The sequence below is a fragment of the Panicum virgatum genome, chromosome 2K (genome assembly GCF_016808335.1).
Source record: "Panicum virgatum strain AP13 chromosome 2K, P.virgatum_v5, whole genome shotgun sequence".
NCBI lineage: Eukaryota > Viridiplantae > Streptophyta > Magnoliopsida > Poales > Poaceae > Panicum > Panicum virgatum.
The window spans coordinates 62,838,381-62,858,628 of NC_053137.1; the positions used below are offsets into that span (position 1 = coordinate 62,838,381).

The following is a 20,248-nucleotide window of genomic DNA, read 5'->3' on the forward strand; positions in this document are numbered from 1 at the left end:
AAGACACATTCTAGCCAAAACCACATGAAGTTACTAAGTACAACTCCTAGAACAATTAAAGCCTATTTATTCTATTCTTTTTCTTAAATTAACATGCAGACCAAATCTGAAGATGTGTATGTAACAAAACTTGTAGGCCTTGTAACAAGGATTCCACAACATTTAGATTTGTATTTTTCTGATTTTTCTACGAATTTCTAGGCATTTTCAAATTTCACTGATTTGAATTCTAGAGTTCATGTCGTTTTTACATTTGGACCCCTGGAATCAAGTTTCTAAATTACGAATAGGTCCTTCGCCGGGAAACAAGAACAGAGCCGCCATTTCGGCTCGGATTCCGGTGAAGTTCGGCACCGGCGGTGAGGGAAAGGTGGGGGAAAACGATGAGGAGCTCGAGCCGCACCTTTTGATGGCCCTGGCTCGGTGGGAGATGGTCGGAAGGGGGCTCGTCGACGGCGAGCAGCGGCGGTCGGCGTAGGGGATCGGTGGCGAGGATGCTCTGGCGGTCGAGGGTGGAAGAAGAATGGCCGGGGAGCTGCGCGAGAGCGAGGTGGAGCTGAGGGTGGGGCCTGCGCGGGCAGAGCGGCTGTGGAGAAGCGGGGCGACGGTGAGCTCGAGCTCGCCGGCGTTCGGGTGGGCGGTGGCGGTGTTCTGGGGGTTTGGGCCGGGGAACTGGTGAGAGAGCGAGGGGATTGGAATGCGGGGGTTCCCCTGGTGTTGAAGCGCACGAGAGAAGGGGAGCCGGGGCTCTTCCCCGAGCTTGCCACGGTGGGGCCAGGGGGTTGCGGGGGTGCCGCGTGTGGCGGTGGGCAGCAGGAGGTGGCCTGCAGCCCTCCCTTGGCGGCGGGCGGCGCCGCTCTGCGCCGGCGGCAGAGGAAGCAGAGAGGGAGAGAGGAGGAAGACACAGGCTGGACCCGTTTGCAATTTCAAAAAAGTTTAGGGGTCCTACTATAAAACAAAAATTACTTCTAAACTAGGGCTCAAATGAAAAAGTGCCCAACATGAAAGTCGTTCAACTTTTCAAGATCTACAACTTTGATGTTGTGCAAAATTTGATTTGACCAAAGGTTGAAAGTTTATTTTGAAAACATAGAAAGGATTTTGAATTTAATGGACTTTCATCTTTTCCAAAGCAAAATCATCTTAATTTCAGACTGAAAAGTAAAATTTCCTGCCATGTAATGATTACACTGAATTTTACAAAGAAACTCTCCACAAAAGCAATATTCACCCATCTTATTCAAATTAAATTATAGGAAGGTCCTTGCATCAAATCATATTTACACCATTAACCTTATTATTTTTTTAAATAAGACCCTTGTTCAAGCAATTAAGCACATGATGCATAAAATAAATACAGTTCTACTGTGCAGGCACCTAGGGTGTCACAGCTACCCTCGGATCGCGCTCAGGCGCGATGTGTCGCCAGGCGAGCCTAATCTTTCGCCGTGATTGACAGGGAGCTGTACAGGCGCAGCCCCTCGGAAATTCTGCAACGTTGCATCCCTATCCCCGAGGGAAGAGAGCTGCTTCGAGACATCCATGCTGGAATATGTGGCCATCATGCGGCACCACGCACCCTCGTGGGTAACGCGTTTAGACAGGGATTCTACTGGCCAACCGCAGTCGCCGATGCCACGGAGATCGTGCGAACCTGCGAGGGTTGCCAGTTCTATGCCCGCCAAACACACCTCCCAGCTCATGCTCTGCAAACCATCCCCATTACATGGCCTTTCGCTGTGTGGGGATTGGACCTCGTTGGACCACTACAGAGGGCGCCCGGGGGCTACACCCACTTGCTGGTGGCAGTAGACAAGTTCTCCAAATGGATCGAGGCACGACCCATCATCAAGATCAAATCTGAGCAAGCCGTGCAGTTCTTTACCGACATAGTCTGCAGGTTCGGGGTCCCAAATTCGATCATCACAGACAATAGCACCCAGTTCACGGGAAAGAAGTTCTTGGAGTTCTGCAACGACTTCCACATACGTGTGGACTGGACGGCCGTGGCGCACCCACAAACGAACGACCAAGTAGAGTGCGCCAATGGCATGATCTTACAAGGCCTCAAGCCAAGAATCTTCAACAAGCTGAACAAGTTTGGCCGGAAGTGGCTCACGGAGCTACCCTCGGTCATTTGGAGACTGCGGACGACCCCGAGTCGAGCCACGGGATTCAGCCCATTTTTCCTAGTCTCTGGTGCCGAGGCCGTCCTCCCCATAGACTTGGAATACGGGTCCCCGAGGCTCAGATCCTACCAAGAACACCAAACACACTTACTCGCAGCTCTCCCTTTCACTCGTTCACTCGACACCAGGGACTTGGGAGCTCCCCTCCCTCTCCCGCTTGTGCTTGTAACCCCTACTACAAGCACCCCGATGCAAGTAATACAGTACACCCACCTCTGCTGGACGTATGGCCTCTTTGGCCGGAACCAGGATAAGCCCGGTGTCATTGTGTTTCTCTTGCACCAACCATCTGGGGATAGGGACACGCAGCACACTCTACTAGTTGTTGTCCGGGCCGCGGGGTCAGGACACCGACACTTCAGCTTTGGCCCTTTCTGTGAGAATGGCCATGTTCATCAGAGTATTGAAGTCTGGGTATATCTGAGGGGTAAGCAGGGTCCGAAGTTCTGGGTTCAATCCCTTCTTGAACATGTCCGGCTTCTTTTCATCCTTATCCACTTCCTCGGGTGCATAGCGGGCCAGCTCCATGAACTGGTAGGTGTACTCTTCTACTGACATGCTTTCTTGCTGCAGTTCGCGGAACTCATCCGCCTTGCGCTTCATGGTGGCCGAGGGGATATGATAACGGCGGAACTCCTTCACAAATTCCTTTCAAGTGATGTTGGAGGCATCTTCAGCAGCGGCACAGTAATTCTCCCACCAAGCTAAGCCAGTTCCGGTGAGTTGGTGAGCTGCCAGAAGAATCTTGTCTCGATCTTTGCATTCGAACGGCTCGAGCTTCATCTGGATCACGCGCAGCCAGTCATCTATCTCCAAAGGGTTGCTGGATCCTGCAAAGGTGGGTGGCTTGGTTCTCAGGAAAGCTGTCAGCTTGTCATACATGGTCTGCTCTCGTGGCTGCTTATTGACGAGGGCATTGGCCAGGGCTTCCAGTATGAGGGTCTGATTGTTTATCGCCTGTGCCAGGTCCCCGAGGGGGGGTGATGGTGGCAGTGGCACTTCCCATTGGCTTCCTTTCCCTTGCTGGTCTACCTCCTGCTCCTTCTGATTTGGGTCCTGTCCGTGCTCATCTTGCGGTCCTCCTGCGCCAGGGGTTGCAGGGGTCCAACTGTGGGAGGCTCTTGAACCGCGTCGGGAAGACATCTGTAGTTTGGTTAGAGTCTTTGCGAGACTGGGATTAGGATTCGGTGATGTTTAAGTTATTTAGTTCGTATTTTTGAAAACGGGCAGAATCTTCCTTCTGCCGAACAACACACAAACAATCACAGAGAACAACAAGCACAAACAACTTTATTACTGCAGGGGGGTACAACACTGGGGCAAGGCCAACATGCGTACTACACGACCGGGTGTAAAGGCCACAGTTAAGGGTACAACTTAACCCAAAGGGCTGGGAGGGCTTTTTCTAAGATGGCTTCGGGGCAAGCTACTCGTGGGGCGAGCCTTCTTCTGAGACGGAGTTACTCCAGGTTTCTGTTTTCCCGGGGTTACTCAGCAGCTTCTCCTTCAACGGCGGCAGTAGGCCCTTCAGGGTTCTTGGGTGGGGCATGTGGGGTCCCCAAAAGTAGTCCTCATCCTATGATGGGCGTCCCAAGTAGGACATAGTTTTCCCCAATTGCCGGGACTGGCATTCCACTTTTGGTCTATTCTTGCATACGCCGGTCCTGGGCCTACCTGAGGCTCTCCAAGGCATTTATCAAAAGACTGGGAAAGCCAGGTGCAGCTTGGCAAACGCCCTGGGTCCATCCTTCCTCAGCCATATGAAAACAAAGATAGGGTGAACAAGCTTTGCTCAAATACTTGGGTACAAAAGGGGATAGACGATCTTTATTATCACAACAGGGTGGGGGTACATTTTCCATGGATACACGATTATTAGGATAGAGGCCATAGCTTAGGCGTGCTACTCTCCTATCATGGAGACTCTTCCTCGAACCAGGTGCGACGCTTCTTTGGTGGGAGACAGTGCTCTTCATCTTCAGTCTGAGTACCCTTATCCCAATGGGTTTCTTCGGATTCTTCTTCTAACATCCCAGCTTCTGTCCTGGGCGCCTCCTGGTTTTGCAATTGGACTTGGAGAGCGGCTAGGGAATTCTCGGCTTGTATGGCTCTTTTCCGTTGTACTTCCAAATCTTGGATTGCCTTTTCTGCCCTGCGAATTTGGTGCTTCAGTTGTGCCGCCTGCTCTTGGTAGAGTTTATCCAAGCCGGTGAGGTAGATGGATAGGTGGGAGACCGTGTCTTCTAGTTCTTCTTCTTCCTTCCCAAGTCCTCTCATCCGGGCAATCCAGGAGCGTCCTCTTCCTCCAGTAGGCGGAAAAAATCCCATAGGAGTCCGCTGGAGATGACGCTTGTAAACCCCACGTAGGCATCGTAGGGCTTTTCGGGCATCCTTTCGGTAAGTGTCTGGGAAGCAAAAGCCAGTGGTGGAGATGAACCAGGGTTCCACGTCAGGATAGCGGGTGCTTTTTCCCACGAAGATCATCATGTCGCACCGAAGGGTGCCCCTGGAGTCGTACTCCTGGTAGATGTACTCCGGTGGGTCCACAACTCCGACGCGTTCCAGGCTGAGTAGCAACAACTTAGGGAGGCTAGGCTCTGCGGGGCAGATTCCGCCGCTCCATTCATCGTCAGTCATTTGGAACCAGGCAAATGCCAAAGGTAAGTGATGTGTGGAAGATGGGCTAAGCAGAGAAAGATCTAGTGGAAAATGGCTTAGAAAAGGTCCTTGGTCCTAAGGGTCATGTCCTACGGCCAACCTACGGCTCTGATACCACCTGAAGCATCCCCACCTAAGTAGAGACTAAATGTGATACAAATATCAGTCCCAGGAGGCTGATAACACATTTATTCAACAGATGGTTTAGTCACCGTACAAACCTTCGAGGAGGCGGACATTCGATACAAATGATAATAAGTAGTAAAACAGCTACGGTGATACACCAAAGCACGATCCAAATGGTTTCCAGCTCAGGCTCAGAGTAGTGCGCTAGCAAAAGCATCTTGCAGAGGACCAACACCACAGGCAAGGTTGGGCGCGGACGCAACCTCTACTCAACGTCTTCAACAACGAAGTCCGGATCTTCTTCTGAAGAAAAACCACAAATATTTATCGGGTGAGTACAGAAGTACTCAACAAGTCCAACCCCATCCACGGAGGGGGGTATCACAGATATGCACAGGCTAAATCAAGGATAAGGATGAGATTTATTTGCGGTAAAGCTAGATTTTACACATGCAAGGGTTTTGTTTTGAAAAGAGTTTTCTTAAGCAGTTTCTTACTTAGCCGAATAATGAGTGGGGATTGATCCTACACAAAGGATCCGAGTTTTAATGCTACCGGACTCCTCATCCGCAGTAGCTCACGGCACAACTGCTGGACAGCTTCCAAAAACAACTCACACCACGAAGACATCCCTCCAAAAAAGGTCTAGTTGTGTGAACAAACCGTAACCCGCTCAATACCGTGAGCACGGCTATTCGAATAGGTTTTACACTCTGCAGAGGTGTGCAACTTTACCCACAAGTGGGGTATCATAGCATGATCACCTTAGTGTCGGTGCAGATCCCATCAAAGCCATTACCCACCCTAGCTAGACCTGACTAGCCAACACGAGCTCCATCAAGGGGCCATTGACCTATCACTAAGTTTTAACTGGGGCATAAGTCACCACACCCTTATCCCTTCTCCTTGATCACCTGTTGCTCTCAGCTCCCCCGATAGCTATCAAACTAACTAGTAAGGTTTATGCTAAGCCGTTGCCACATACAACGGTCGAGTGGTTTGCACGATAGTTGAGTTAGGCAAGATGACACATCAAGTCAGTCCTTAACTGCGACAAGATGGATATCTTCCAACCTTGCTCTACCGCGCCGGTATGAGCACACCCTTTGGCGTATCACACAGGAACGCCATCCATCTCATCTAAGTATATCTGTCCTTTAGTTTCCAAACATCTCACATTTTCCCTTCCTACACACTCACACGTTTTCCTTTTATAAAACAAGCTGTACCATAATCATTGTGTTGTAATTTAAGCATAAGGTCCTAAGCATTCTAGCAGCGATTAGCATCCAAATAGAATTGGACATTAATCTAGGTAGTCAAGGAATGGTTATAACAAATCAAGGGGTGGCTATCCAACCATATTTTCAAAGCATATGCAATTTTTGTAAAATAGGCCAATAGGTTGTGTTTATAAAACTGGGTCAAAATATGCAACCAAATGATGAGATTGAACTTGCCATCTTCGAAGCCTTCTGGGAGTTCTTGCTCGCGGTATGGTTCTTCAGGCTCCGGCTCACGGTACTGCTCGGCGAACTCCTCGACGGGCTCTCCTTCGTTTACACCGGTATCTACGGCGCACACAAACAATCATACAATAAATAAAGGTCTTGTCGTTGAGCTCTAATCGAAGAAGGTTAAGATATGGAGATAGGGGCAATATTTTCGGAAGATTTTCTAATGGGACAGCTGAAAATATATTAGAAATGGCGTGGTAAAGTCTCGGGGTGATTGGAGGATTTTTTGGCGCATGAAATGATAGGTCGAAGAGGGGTTTAGGGATTAAACCGGGGTTTAGGGGCCTCTTTGTAATTAGTTTTGGGAAGGAATGGACTTGATTATAATTTTTGGAAAGATCAGGGGGCCATAGAAAATTGGTAGGGGTCTATTTATAAACAGGTTACATGGTGGAAGGGTTTGTTTTAGAATATAATAACAGAGAGGGTTTCTTTTGCAAAAGGGCTAGAGAGAGTGGAAGGGCTCTTAATTAAAATGGAAGGAAGGTAGGGGCTATGGGCAAATATGCCCTTCTTCTTCCTCCTCACGAGCAGAACAGAGGAGGGGGGGCAGGGCGCCGGCGGCCCAGGGCACGACGACGGCCGAGGCTAGGGGGAGAAGAGAGAGGGGGGCCGCGGGGGATCGATTCCCCTCCTCAATTTCAGAGGAGGGGGCCCATAGGGAGGGGCGCGACGGCCATGGCCGTGGCGGCGGCACTGTGAGGCACGGCGGCGGCCAGGAGATGAGGGAAAATGGAGAGGGCGGCGAGGGGAACCTACCCCTGCTCTCACCTCGGGCGGGGAGGCAGCGAGGAGGCGGCGCGACTGTGGCGGGCGGCGGCCGGCTTCAGTGTGCATGGTGGCGGCGCTGTGGCACCGGGGAGGGAGCGTGCGGTGGTGGGGCGAGCTCGTGGAGGCGGAGTGCTGCGCGGAGGCCTATTTATAGGCGAGGAGAGGCGGTGGAGGAGGGGGGCCGCGTGGTGGCCGGCTGGCGAGCTCGGCGGGGCGCCTTTAATGGCGTGGGGGCAGCTCCGGCTGCTAGCGGGCGTCGCGGAGCGGCGCGAGCGTCGAGGGAGTCGGCATGCAGGGGAGGACGAGCACGTGGAGGAGGGCGGTGGGGGAGGGGAGGGGGCGGCTGCTGTGCTCGACATCGAGCTCCGCTCGCGAGCAGTGCAGCTCGGGCGGCGAGGCGGCGGTGTTGTAGCTGGACGACGGGCGGCGCGGGGAGCACAGTGCGATGGGACGGGTCGGGCAGTGGCGACCGACACGGCGAGCATCCCGGCACGTGGGGCGCGTGGGGGCGGCCGGAAGCAGGGGCGCGCGCGGACGGGAGCAGGGAGAAGGAAAGAGAAGAAAGGAGAAGGAGGGAGAAAAGAAAAGAAAAAAAAAAGAAAAAGGGAAAAAGGAGAAGAAAAGAAAAAGAAGAGAGGGAGGAAAGATAGAGAGTGCGGCGGTCGGCGGGATACACGGCGACGGTCGACCGCGCGCGGCAGTGACCGCGGGGTTGATCAAGCACGCGCAGCGGTCGGGCGACACGCAGCGCAACACGCGGGACGAGGAAAAGAAAGAGAAGGGACAGCGATTGATTTCGGTGCCGGGCGGCAAAACGCCGGAAGGATTTCGGGAGATTAGAGGCTCGGATGGGAAGGGGTTTAGGATTGATTTGGGCTTAACGATGAAAAACAACTTTGGAAAATATTTTTGGTGAGTAAATTATTTGGATAAATTTTCGGGATGTTACAGTAGTGCGGGGGAGGCCCGATGCGGGAGGAGCATGGGCGCTTGGTGGAACTTCGGATGGCAGGGGGAGAGCCACACAACTCTAGGGTGCCCCAACCACGAAGGGGTTGCATCCCAATCTGGGGGGACAGGATGGTGCCGTAGCAGTTAGTCTCGCTCTTCGAAGTACTTCGGTAGGCCGTTGCCTCGGAGATAGTCAGGTCGCTCCTGGCTGGATTCGTGGCGAGTGGGTACAGGTGTACAACCCCTGCAGAGTGAAATCTATACGTATAGCCGTGTACTCGGTCATGTATATTTTTCTACTCTTCCGTTACTTCATCTAGAGTAGTAAACTCAGCTTTCTACCTCCCTCTAGTCCGCTTTCCCCTGTGGAGTCAGATGAGGTGCATGGAGAGGGAGTTCCTGCACCGACCTGGGATGGGTGAGAGACATGAGTATGGATATGTGTAGATATATATACTTGCGCATGCATAGGAAACTCCAGCCTATCCTTGGTTACTTTTTATACTTTCGCATCCACTTAAAGCTTGCATACGGATGGTGATGTGAACCTATCCCGCCCCAGGGGATAGTTTGGCAAGATGCAAGATCCGATCAGGAGTTCGACACCAACACCGACGGATGGTACGACCGAAGCTTAGAAGCCCGTGCTATGCTCAAGTGCTGCCTGTGGAGATGAAGTTCGAGATGAAGGATGGCCTGAAGACCAGTTACCGCTATCGTTTTCTATTTGTTCCAGTTTAGCCCAATGAGCTTGTAATAAATTCGTACTACAAATTCTTTGGATTCTGTAATAATTAAATCCATGTTTGAACCTCTTTTAAGTGAGTATGAATTGATTTACTGTCTCAAATGAGTTATGTATGTGATAGCTACTGATCTAGGGACTATCACGACGATACAGGGATTCGGGTTCTTCGTTCGAAAACCCGGGTCGTTTCAGTGTCGGCCCGCCTTTGCAGTTCCCAGCGCAGCCCATGGACCGACTCGTCTGCAATCCTCACCGTTTCTACCTGCCAATCCTATATATCTTCCGGAATATTTTTTCTTCTCCACCTTCCATTGTTTGAGATTCGTGCAAAACAACCATAGCCCTTGGATCTACTTCAAACCATAGCTTCCTTTCTCACCCCACGGCTGCTCCTGCACGCCCGTCGCCACCGCCACCACCTGCTCCGCCTCCGCCGCGACTGCTCCACCTCCGCCGCCGCCGCTCCACTCCGCCGCTGCCGTCGGCCGCCCGTGCCGGTCCCGCCGCTGCGCTGCCAACGCCCGCCCGTGCCCCGCCACCACCTGCTCCGCCGCTGCTGCTCCGCTCCACCACTGTTGTCGACCGCCCACGCTGCGCGCCTGTGCCGGCCCCGCCGCTGCGCTGCCAGCACCCGCGCGCTACCTATGCTGCCCCGCCGCTGCTCACACTCCGTCGTGCCGCCTTGCCACCGCTCGCCGGCGCCGGAGAAGACGAGAAAAAAAATATGGTTCAATATTTTCCAAATATTGATTCAACATCTTCGAAATACAAGTTCAACATTTTCCAAATTTTGGCTCAACATTTTTAAAATATTAGTTCAACATTTTTCTAGTAAATGGGCTTTAGTGTACTTTATAAATAAGTTGCTTAATCATCTTCCACAAGATGCACAGGAGCCCCCATTTCTGCCCGCTTTGCTTCAGTGCTTCATCGTTTCTGCCTGAAATCGTCATCCACCCAACAAATCGGGCAGGATAGTACAGGGTTCACCAGCAAGTAATTCGACTTTCGAGGGCCGGCTCCAAGGCATATAGCAGCAATAGCATAATACGCAGATCGTGACCGCAAATCCGAATGGAAATCATGGAAGACGGAACTGCTTCGAGCACCACAAGGATCCCAGTCCCACTATCCCATTCTTCCTGGCTTCCCGCGCCAGAATCAGTTCCCTGCCAAAGATGTCACCCACCCAAGACGACGCGCAAAAGAGCACATGGAATTGGAACAAAACCCCCTCGCCCAGTTGCGTCCACCACTGGCGATCGATCGATCAACCTCGCCTCAACATTGCGTAACTGTAACATGAAGGAAGACGAGAAGTGAAAGTTGCTTATGATAGCAATCAACAAAGCGACATGGCAGGCGCCACCTGCCTACAGCGAACGCCGATAGACCAAGGCCTGCTCTGCTTGCTCGCCGCCACCTCTGGATCAAGCCGCCGCCAGGAGTCACCATTCCACTAACACCATATCAGCATCAGGATTTTTTTCTTCTCTGACTAGTCCAAAAGAGAGCAGCAGGTGTCTATTTCCCGTAGGGTTCCCCATCATCAGAATACAGTTCCGGCTGTCTCGTCCTCCCCCAAATCCAGCCGCATATACCACCAGGGCAGGTAAGAGCAGACACCCATATCGCTGCACAGGGAAAAAGCACAATCATTTGTGCTGTGAGTGCATCATCCACTCGCTTCTCAGCGGAAAGCCTCTGCTCTTTAGCCCGGAGATTGTCCAGTGCTAATGGCGTGTAGGCTTTGGCTAGCGGGAGGAGTGGTAGCTGCACTCACCTTAAGTCATTTGAAAGCCACCGACGTGGTGATGTAGCTTGAGGAGGCTGAGCTAGGCTTTAGTGTTGAATAATGCCATTGCCAAGCGTCCGTGCCTGAGCCTGAAGAGACAGAAAGAGAGTGTTAAGGATAAGCTCAAAGATGAGTAGCGAAGCACTGATGGGTCATAGCACATCTTAGTAAAGCATGCTATTTGTCAGCTAAACAAATGACCCTGGAAAGAACTGGTTTCAGTCCACCTAGACGAAAATTTTGCCATTCCAAGGAATAAGAGTAATTTGTAGGTCAAGTATTATTTTTATTGGTAATTTTTACTGGCTAGTTAGAGCTTAGAAGACTTCCTCACACAAAAAAGGGGAACTTAGAAGACTTATTTTTCAGCATATATTCCTATACTTCTCTAGACAAGGACAATTCAAAGTGCAAGCATCCTGGCATGACAGGCACACAAAATAGGAAAACTAACCAATCGTGGCCCTGTATGGGGTTATAGGACTGTACCTGATAGAAATGTATAACGCTGCTATCCAAAGCAGGTGTAGATCTGATCAGGAATGAGCTGGACAAGAAACTGAAGTTTGTTGTAGCCAGTCACTATACATGACAGGCATATCGTCTTGCAGAATTACAAGAACCAACATGTTTGCCACTACTGCAAACTAGCATATCCTAGTCCACTTCAAAGTACCGACAACTTGCCTTTTTCGTTGAATTATTGCCACCTGCAGACCCCGGCTTCTTTTTATAGCAAAGCAGAGTGAACCACGATAGCACAAACCTTGAGCAACCACCTCCTCAGTTACTTCCAACAAATGGAGGAATGGAGAGAGTACCTGGGGTGGGAGAGCAGAAGTCAGCAAACCAAGTTGATGAAGGTGGCCAAGCCAATGATAATACCTCAGTACCATGGCTGAAGTTGGGTCTTGATGTGCCAAAAGGTGAAGAAGCTAAGCATCCAGAGGCCAAATCGGCGGCCACTCCACATAGGACTTTCTCCTGCAACTACTGCATGAGAAAGTTCTTCAGCTCGCAGGCCCTTGGTGGACACCAGAATGCACACAAGAGGGAGAGGTGTGCAGCAAGGAAGTCACACAGGTTTCAAATGATGATGGGCCTCCCTCCAGCTGCTTCCATTCTCCAACCTTTGAGAGTGAACTCCCACTCCACAGTTCTGAAGGAGCATGGTGATAGAGCTGCTGTTCTTGTAGCAAGATTTGATGGAGGCCAGATGAGTGCCTGGATGCCTTTTGCAATTGAAGAAGCTGGAGGGTTGGTATGGCTAGGGAGCTTCACAGCAAGTTCGCAGGAATCCAAGAAGCAAACAGAGAAAAATCTTGACCTGACCTTGCGCTTATAAATTTGTAATTCATAGATAGGCCATTATATATAAGCATTTTTTTGAGAAGTGTAATCTTTTTTAACAATTTCTGTTGGGTGAACAAGTATAAAGTGCACAGTGAGAATGAAAATTCTAAACCTGCCCCTGTGCACATTCAGCAACTGCACTTTTATCTGCTCTGTAGTTTCTTGCATCATGCCATCCCATAGGCCATGTGAATCTGGTTATATTGGATCAATTTCAACCAATCTGCAACTGCATACTTAAAATTGGTTAAAGATCTAATCGACTCAGTCAAGCCCAAGTCACATGTAATTGGTGATTTTATGCCAGGCAAATGTGCAATTAGTGGCTATGGAGTAAACTAGTGTACAATTGATGTCTGTCTTGGCCTGACATTACACAGTTTCTTCGAGAAGCTGCAATAGATACAACAATTTGTTGGGGTGACTTATGGTGGGTGTTTTGTGGAGCATATTGACTTACGGAAATGATGAAGTATGGAATGTAAATGATGAAGATAAGTTATGGTGGGAAATGTGATGAAATAGTTACCTATAGAGCCTTTATGGATTTTTTGTCATGATATTGATCTTTCTGTTTCTGTATAGAAACAGACCAAACTAACAAGGCAGGTACCTTAGCTTGCACTCTGCATCTTCGAGGTAATTTTTTTTAAAGTCCAGTTCACATTCAAACATTTGTTTCATTGGTAAACACTGTTATAAGAGATAAACCATCTGCAAGAAATTTGCCGCTTTAGCAATAACAAATATTTATATGCTGGAAAATCTTAGCTGTCATGATTATTTGAGACTTCAAGCCTATCATACAAATACCAGTTGGTTTTATCATATTAGTCTTGTAAATATCTAACAAAGCAGCTAGCATCTACAAAAGCATATATTGTAGCCAATTGATATGACCAAAATTGTATCATCAAAGTAACGTGAAAGAATATGAAAAAGAGTGATAAAACCTTGACATATCAATGAAGTAAAGTATACATGGAAAGAACAAGAACACATTCTTTTTTCAGTTGAAAAGGAAGTGCTTAGCATTAGAATTCTCTAGTGAAAGCATAAGAACAAGGTGAGCTAAGGGTAAATATGTGATAGTGAGATGCCATGAGAAATATTTGGAAAGTCACCAGGTTGTATCATGAGTAAACTAATTGCAATAAGAGCAAAACAGAACAAACAATTGAATTGCAATATTTTCACTGCAGTCCTTCCAGTGGTTATACCGCATGTAAAAAAAATTCAGCTAAGACATTGCTTGTGGCAACAGAAACAAAATTTATGGAAGCAAGTTACAGTCCTCTGGGAAGCATCCCCTGGTTGTATATGACTTTAAATTTTACTGAGAGGTGCTAGTTCGAACATATAAAAAAAATAGCTGATCACAGTGTTATGAGCTTATGCAATTCAGTATATTCTTCTATCATAGATAAACCTCAAATCAGTTTGAAACAAGCATCAAAATTAACACTGTAAATAGTTGTAAATGCAGTACTTGGCAATTGGAACTATCTTCAACATATTAATTATGAGCAAACGTAGGATTTCAATTCTCAAGACACTAACCAAAGGTATTCACTATTTCCAATGCTTTATCTGTCATTCTGATGTTCTCTTGTAGAATTCAGTTAAGTATAATTTACTGTGAAATATATCTATTCATGAAGAGGCATATGTGCCAACATCTTCAGGTTAGATAAATCTTGGATTTTTCAGCCACACTTCACCCTGTGATATTGTATCTTCTCTCCACTATTACTCAAGCATTGCTACAATAAGGCATCATAGAAACGAGGGAAAGAACAATATATTGTCAAAAGAAGATAATAGATAAAAGAAGCACATGAAGCTAACTCAATAGCATGTGAATACTGAACACATCCCGATCATCTAAATTCATCAATTAGTTCACATGACTATGCATACATCAGGCCACATTCTTATAAGTTAATTGTTCAATTTAAACTAAAAAAGGATGATGATGCAATGCCGACTCCATCGAGTTTTCTGGCACGCGGCACGCCATCTTCCTATTGTAGTCTGGATGCATAAATACTTTGCATCGGTGTTACTGTGAGAGGAGAAGAAAGTAAGAAACAATTCATAAGTGTTATGTGCATTCTGAAGAATTCAAAGTTTCACGCTCTCAGAGCTTTGCAAGCATATGTGCGAGCTCCTCATCTGTTACTTCCATCTCCTGGTGTTCTTCTACAGCCTCTGCAAGCCGCGCCGCTAACTGGTGCTTACACTGCAAAGACGAAAACGATATCAAAATATTTCAGCTACTATTTCAGTAGCCACGAGCTAACAATTGACGAATGCTAATCCATCTAACCATTCCGTAGTTTGCACAATTTTGTTGTTAATGACGCAGTAGCTGCAGAAAGGACACTTACGCAGAGCTGCTCGCCGCGCCCTACAATGTCGTAGAAGAAGGAGTAGCAGGTGCAGAGGTGCTCCGGGAAACAGAGGTACTCCTCCTTCCTCTTCGACTCCCCCATCACCTGCAGTCGAAACACAAGCCAAAGGTCAAGTAGCTGCTCCCTGGTTTGGTTGGAATACGAGATATCCGAGGGGATCAAACGACGGGGGAGCCGCCGACCAGGAAGAGCGATCGGCCGCTGGGCGCGCCGGTGACGCGGCGGACGCCGCGCTCGTCGACGATCTTGCAGGCGCGAAGCATGTTCTTGCCGAACAGCGTCTCGAGGCTGCGGAGAGCGCCATCTCGTCAATGATTAGAGTGAAGCATGCGCGGGACCGCGGGTACAACATCGCGCGAGATGGGGAGGCAGCGGGCGGTTCGGTAGTACTTACATGGATAGGTGCTCGTCGGATGCGCGGCCCGCGGACTTGATCTCCTCCCAGACGGCGTCGGCGACGGCGAGGGAGATGCTGGTGGTGGCGGACATTGGACGGCGGCGAGTCGGCGACGACTGCTGCTGGTTAACGGCAAGTGGGGGTTGTGGCTGCGTTGCGCGCGCGAGCTGTTCGACGTTTTGATGCAGACGAGAGTGGAGGAGGAGCCCGAGCCACCGGACCGGGGTTGCGTAGTGAGGCTGACAAGTGGGTCCGCGGCCCTGTTTGCCTTTTTCCCACCTTTTTTTGTGCGACGAGCCGTATTAAATTTAGCAGAAACGGCCTGAATAAGAAAAAAATGTACGGAGTATGCACTATGCAGAGTTGTAGTCTTTTCCGAGCTCCATGCATTTATATAGTAAAAAGCCGAACTGATTTTAGCTGATTTCGAATAATTCAATAGTGTTAAAGAGAGAATAAGTCCAAAGACAAGGCGAACAGAGGATAGAAGAACTGTAGAATTGAAATGTACCTGATACAATCAAATCATCCTGAACTCCTCTATGAACTGCAATCACTTCAGATGATACAATCAATCATCCTGATCTCATCTATGAACTGCACGCACTTCATATGATACAATCAATCATCCTGAACTCCTCTATGAACTGCACTCACTTCAGATGATTCAACCATAGACAAATCGAAGGAAACTTATATACACATGGTGCAAACTGCCGATGAATTTGTGATTACAACAAGCTCTCGAGCTGGCAAACCAGCCAAACAAAAATCAGCTACACTTACTTGTATAACCATTTCAATTCTCTGAACTCTGATCACTAAGCCACATTCTGCAGCCTAAAAGCATCAGACCAGAAGTAGCTACCAAGTACCAACAGAAGTTGAAGCAGCACGAACGAAGGAATGCTTGCCCCAATGGCATCAGCGATTGTGGAGGGGGTCCGACGAGTTGGGCACCCTCCGCTCGCTGCCCGTGACGAGGCCTTCCGTCGCCGGGAACCGCCACCATTTCCTCGCCCGCACGTCGAGCGTCCCGCCGGCGGGTGGCCCCGCGCCGGTGGTGGCATTCGCTCCGTCCGTGCCGGTTGCAGACACGCCGTCGCCTTCTCCGGCGACCACCGCCGCGAGCATCGTCAGGAGGAGTAGAGCCAGGAGGAGCAGGAGCCTTTGACTGCCCATCTCGTGCATGGAGTAGGGTAGAGTGGGAGGGACGAGTGGACAGTCTCTGTACTCTACCTGTGCTTGAGAGGAGCTTCCTGTGTTTCTGAATCTTCTGCTGTCCTAATGTAACAGAACAATGGGACGTGCATGCAAGAGTCAAAGCTGAGTTAAAAGTTGAAAAGGCCTTTTGTGGCCTAACAAGGTAGGGGCTGCTGGCTCGCAATCATTCGCAAAGTGAACCTTTTCTACCATGGGAATCTAAAATCAACAATGCACGCAAAAACTCTGAATCATTTGCAACAGGAACAGCAGCAATTCAAAAGGGAAACATGCTGTAGCTGAAAGTTCCCCCGGCTCTATCATCGTGTAGCTTATGCCAATCTTCAGAAACCGAAGAACTACTTAATCAGCAAGAACTGAGCCACCTCTGATGTCGTTTCAAATTGGTCGTCGTGCCGGGTTCCTTTCTCTCGAGATGCTTTTAGGTGGGGAGGTTAGTTAGCGAGAATCGGAGGTTAGCGGAAGATGGCGGTGTGGTTATGATTAAGTAAATGGGAGCAGGTGAAAAATGGCCCGGGAAACAGGGGACACAGCTTTCCACGGGGAGAAAGGAAGGCCTCGATGATCCAAAGCCTATGCGCGCTGCCGCTGCGTGCAGCGCCGGGGGGCCTCTTTTTCTCTCCTCTGGCCGGACCGGAGAAAGCGCGGCGTGCGAGCACCTGCGCCGTCGCGTCGCGCCTGCCGCCCTGCGCCCTCTTGGCATCGGTGCGTGGCCGTGCCTCGGCTGCCTCTCCCCTGGCTCCGTGGCTCAGCTTTACAATGGCATGGGACAGCGCCGGGGCTTTTGCTGCTGCGGTTCTCCAACTGCTCCGAGCCTCCATTGTCGGAGCGGAGCGGAGAGGAGACATCAGACATGGGGACGGGAATCTGGATTGTCGAGTCCTGTGAGGCTGTGACAGTGCTCTGCTGAATATGATGCTCCATGAGGATCAGTAACTCACTTGTTGTGTGTGTGGTTTTAAATAATAAAGAGGGTGCTTTATGAGGCTTATAGAAGTCTTACATTCCTGCTCGACCAGCTGTTGAACACAAACATACCTTGCAATTCTGCACTGAGGCGCATACCATGCTATCCATGAGGATCAGTTTCACTGCAGCATGGGTTAAAAAGTTGTGCTGACAACAGTAATGTTTAATCTGAAGTTAAGATCGACCGTGGCCAATTAAAGAGCGTTACTGCGTGAGTGCGAGGAAAACCAAGACAAAAGAAATAAATAAATGGCCAATCTGAAGTTACGGGCCCGTTTAATCTGAAGTTAAGATCGACCGTAGCCAATCTGAAGTTTAAACGCACTCACGATTTTGTTTAAACGGGCTTGGTTAGCATCTTGAGTGCGAGGAAATCTGAAGTTTAATCTTGAGTGGTTAGCATCTTGAGTGGTGGAAGTCTAAGCCCGTTTAAACAAAAATGGGCCAAAATTTGGACGGGCTCCTAGCCTATATCCGCAGCCCAAAAGAAACCCCACCACCCCTTAAAAAAAAACCCACCAGCCGCGCATCCGTGCGGAGCGCGTGCTCACCTGACCTGCTGGGCTGTTGAGCTTCCCAGAGGCCAGAGCCGTAGCCGAACCAAACAAAACCCCGCCTGCAAGTCTCTCCCCACACACCACAACACACTCTTGTCCTGCGATCGTCTCTCTAGTCCCCTTCTCCATCTCTCCATCTCATCCCCCTTCCACGCCACAGACAGATCTCCCCCTTCCCGCAGCCATGGCGGAGGACGCCCCCAACGCCGCGGAGGGATCCGCCGACGCCGACGCCGCCCCGCCGGCCCCCGGCGCGAAGGCCGCGGAGGCGCTGCTCCCGTCGCTCAGCATCTGGCCGCCGTCGCAGCGCACGCGCGACGCCGTCGTGCGCCGCCTCGTGCAGACTCTCGCGGCGCCCAGCGTCCTCTCCCAGCGCTACGGCGCCGTCCCGGAGCCCGAGGCCGAGCGCGCCGCCGCCGCCGTCGAGGCCGAGGCCTTCGCCGCCGCCTCCGAGTCCGCCGCCGGCGCGTCCCCGGCCTCCGTAGAGGAGGGGATAGAGGTCCTCCAGGCGTACTCCAAGGAGGTCAGCCGCCGCCTCCTCGAGCTCGCCAAGTCCCGGTCCGCCGCCGCGGCGGCGCCCGCCGCCGAGGCCAGCGCGCAGGAGTCGGAGGAATCGTCGGCGACTGCTGCGGCGCCCGCGGAGTCTGCCGCTTCCGAGGAGTAAGGCGCTGGCCCCGCGCTTTGACCCACCGAAGTTTGCTGTTATTTTGGCATTTCGATGGAAATTATCCGTGGTTTCCTCTGGCTAGTAGTATCCATTGTCTATTAGAGATGCGCGTGAGAGGAGGAACTGGTGTTTATTTCATGGACCTGGTATGCTGCTATGATATTAAGTTATGAACCGTGAATCCTTGCCATTGCATATGTAAAGGTTGTGCATGCATGTTTGCATGAGTTCATCTATTCCGGTTTCCTGGTTGCGAAGTGGTTAATGCTCAAGAATAATTGTATCATTAGGATTTAGGACTATACTTGAACTGCGTTAGTTATTGGGTTCTAGGAGGGATTGCTTTCTTGATCAATGAATAATGCAGGTCTGTTAAACTATATATGCCTCTAATTTACAAAATCAAACTAAACCACGTTGATTTTGCATGCGCACAATTACAGGGAGGTTGCAGTTATTATCTAAACAAGTTAATCTTTTGTTGTGGATTGGACATGATGCTTGTGGGGTTAGAACAGTATTATTTGATCTAGCACATAGCTAACATTCACCAGCTGGCATTTCAATGAAGAATACCTAACTACAAGGACAGTTAGTTGATGCTTGATAGCTGCATTTGCGTAGTTCATGATTTGAAGTTAAAATTTGACTTTCTTGATGAGGTGTACCAAATTCGTAGTACTTTGTGGAACACCAATTTCAAGTCTTCAATTTAATCAATTATACAGATGTAACTGTCACCTTCAATCACACAGACTTCACTTGAAATTTTATTTGTACTGCTGTAACTATCCATGAACCAGAGTACATATTGCATCTGTACAATAGAAGGTTTTAAGTTACGAAGTAGTCCTCGTTGGTCATGAGTCACTAGATCAAAACTGCAGGTAGCCAAATATACCTTTTGATTCTTTTTTACGAAACATGTTCCTATGTGTACTTTATGTTGATTCTGAATCATGGAGTTTACAACCAGCTAAATCAGTATGCAGTCTCATTCAAAGTTTACCACTAAGCTGTTACTGGGTTAATGGTTGATATTTCAGTGAAAGTGTAGTATGTTCACTTGCATGTATTAGAGATTTGAGTCAAATCACCTGAATTATAAATAGTCCTATGGTCTCTGCTTAGGATATACAGTTTCCTGATATTCTGGTAGCCACTAAAGCAGTGTGCTGCTTAAAAAGAACTGTGTGTTGCCAACTTGCCATGTGATTTTTAGGTTGTTATCATATATATGAATTTTGATGTCAGGGCAACAAGGGTCCTTCCTTTTGGTTGTCCCTGCATACCAGGTGTTATGCCGTACTCAGTTTCACACAGAATTTTTTATTTTGGTTCTTGAGCATGGAAGTACTGAAAAGAGAAAAAGAGCAGACAGTCTTATAGAAGATATTTAAACTTGTACTTAACATCTTTTATAACTTTAAAAGTTGTTGGTTAATTGATAGATGTATGCATTACTTTGCGAAGCACAGTCTTCTTTGTTGCAACCACCAGATAGGCTTTGGTCACTTTATGTCGTTTAAATTTTACTTGATTGTTTCGTGTTGAATTGCTATAGTATCAGTTCGAAGACAGACCTTTCCACGATTAAAATATGAGTTGAAGTAATTGAAAGCGATACAATGGTTGCAAACTTGCAACTAAAGAAATGAGAATGTTGTGTTTAGCCGTTTTAGTTGCAGCCTATGGGGAGATTTTGCCTAACCAAAGGGATTGCCCTTTCTGTAATGGTATAGCCCGCCAGCGCCAATGGATGGTGATTATGTTTTGCAGAGGCTGAACAATCGTGTTCTCCTTTTCTTCTATGATGAAATTGAACACACGGCCTGAATTTGCATGTTTGGGCAGTCTATGAATGTGTAGTTCTCAACCTCATCACATTTGAATTTTCTCCGCCAGCCATATT

The 20,248-nt window shown here is 49.1% G+C and overlaps 4 protein-coding genes across 4 annotated transcripts; 2 read left to right on the plus strand and 2 right to left on the minus strand.

Annotated features, from left to right (window-relative positions):
- The first annotated feature begins 11,280 nt into the window (after window positions 1–11,280).
- LOC120693446 (zinc finger protein 7-like) lies at window positions 11,281–12,243 on the plus strand. The gene has a single exon (XM_039976895.1). The coding sequence runs from the start codon at window positions 11,564–11,566 to the stop codon at window positions 12,098–12,100; it is 537 nt and encodes a 178-aa protein (XP_039832829.1). The 5' UTR covers window positions 11,281–11,563; the 3' UTR covers window positions 12,101–12,243.
- A 1,724-nt stretch (window positions 12,244–13,967) lies between these two features.
- On the minus strand, window positions 13,968–15,141 carry LOC120693456 (zinc finger SWIM domain-containing protein 7-like). The gene is made up of 4 exons (XM_039976904.1): window positions 14,917–15,141; window positions 14,705–14,810; window positions 14,499–14,606; window positions 13,968–14,350 (listed from the first exon to the last, which is right to left on the minus strand). The coding sequence occupies exons 1-4, from the start codon at window positions 15,009–15,011 to the stop codon at window positions 14,249–14,251; spliced, it is 411 nt and encodes a 136-aa protein (XP_039832838.1). The 5' UTR covers window positions 15,012–15,141; the 3' UTR covers window positions 13,968–14,248.
- Window positions 15,142–15,474: 333 nt separating this feature from the next.
- On the minus strand, window positions 15,475–16,173 carry LOC120696217. Its single transcript, XM_039979347.1, has one exon. It carries the CDS (start codon window positions 16,108–16,110, stop codon window positions 15,844–15,846), a length of 267 nt encoding a protein of 88 aa, XP_039835281.1. The 5' UTR covers window positions 16,111–16,173; the 3' UTR covers window positions 15,475–15,843.
- A 1,538-nt stretch (window positions 16,174–17,711) lies between these two features.
- Window positions 17,712–18,593, plus strand: LOC120693465 (MFP1 attachment factor 1-like). Its single transcript, XM_039976915.1, has one exon. The coding sequence runs from the start codon at window positions 17,854–17,856 to the stop codon at window positions 18,331–18,333; it is 480 nt and encodes a 159-aa protein (XP_039832849.1). The 5' UTR covers window positions 17,712–17,853; the 3' UTR covers window positions 18,334–18,593.
- Window positions 18,594–20,248: the final 1,655 nt, after the last annotated feature.

Coding starts and splice junctions, on each gene's coding strand:
- LOC120696217 (XM_039979347.1), bottom strand. CDS start 16,110: ATGCACGAGATGGGCAGTCAAAGGCTCCTGCTCCTCCTGGCTCTACTC.
- LOC120693446 (XM_039976895.1), top strand. CDS start 11,564: ATGGAGAGAGTACCTGGGGTGGGAGAGCAGAAGTCAGCAAACCAAGTT.
- LOC120693465 (XM_039976915.1), top strand. CDS start 17,854: ATGGCGGAGGACGCCCCCAACGCCGCGGAGGGATCCGCCGACGCCGAC.
- LOC120693456 (XM_039976904.1), bottom strand. CDS start 15,011: ATGTCCGCCACCACCAGCATCTCCCTCGCCGTCGCCGACGCCGTCTGG. Junction 14,607..14,704: donor GCGGCCGATCGCTCTTCCTG/GTCGGCGGCTCC, acceptor TTTCGACTGCAG/GTGATGGGGGAGTCGAAGAG. Junction 14,351..14,498: donor GGCGCGGCGAGCAGCTCTGC/GTAAGTGTCCTT, acceptor TCGTCTTTGCAG/TGTAAGCACCAGTTAGCGGC.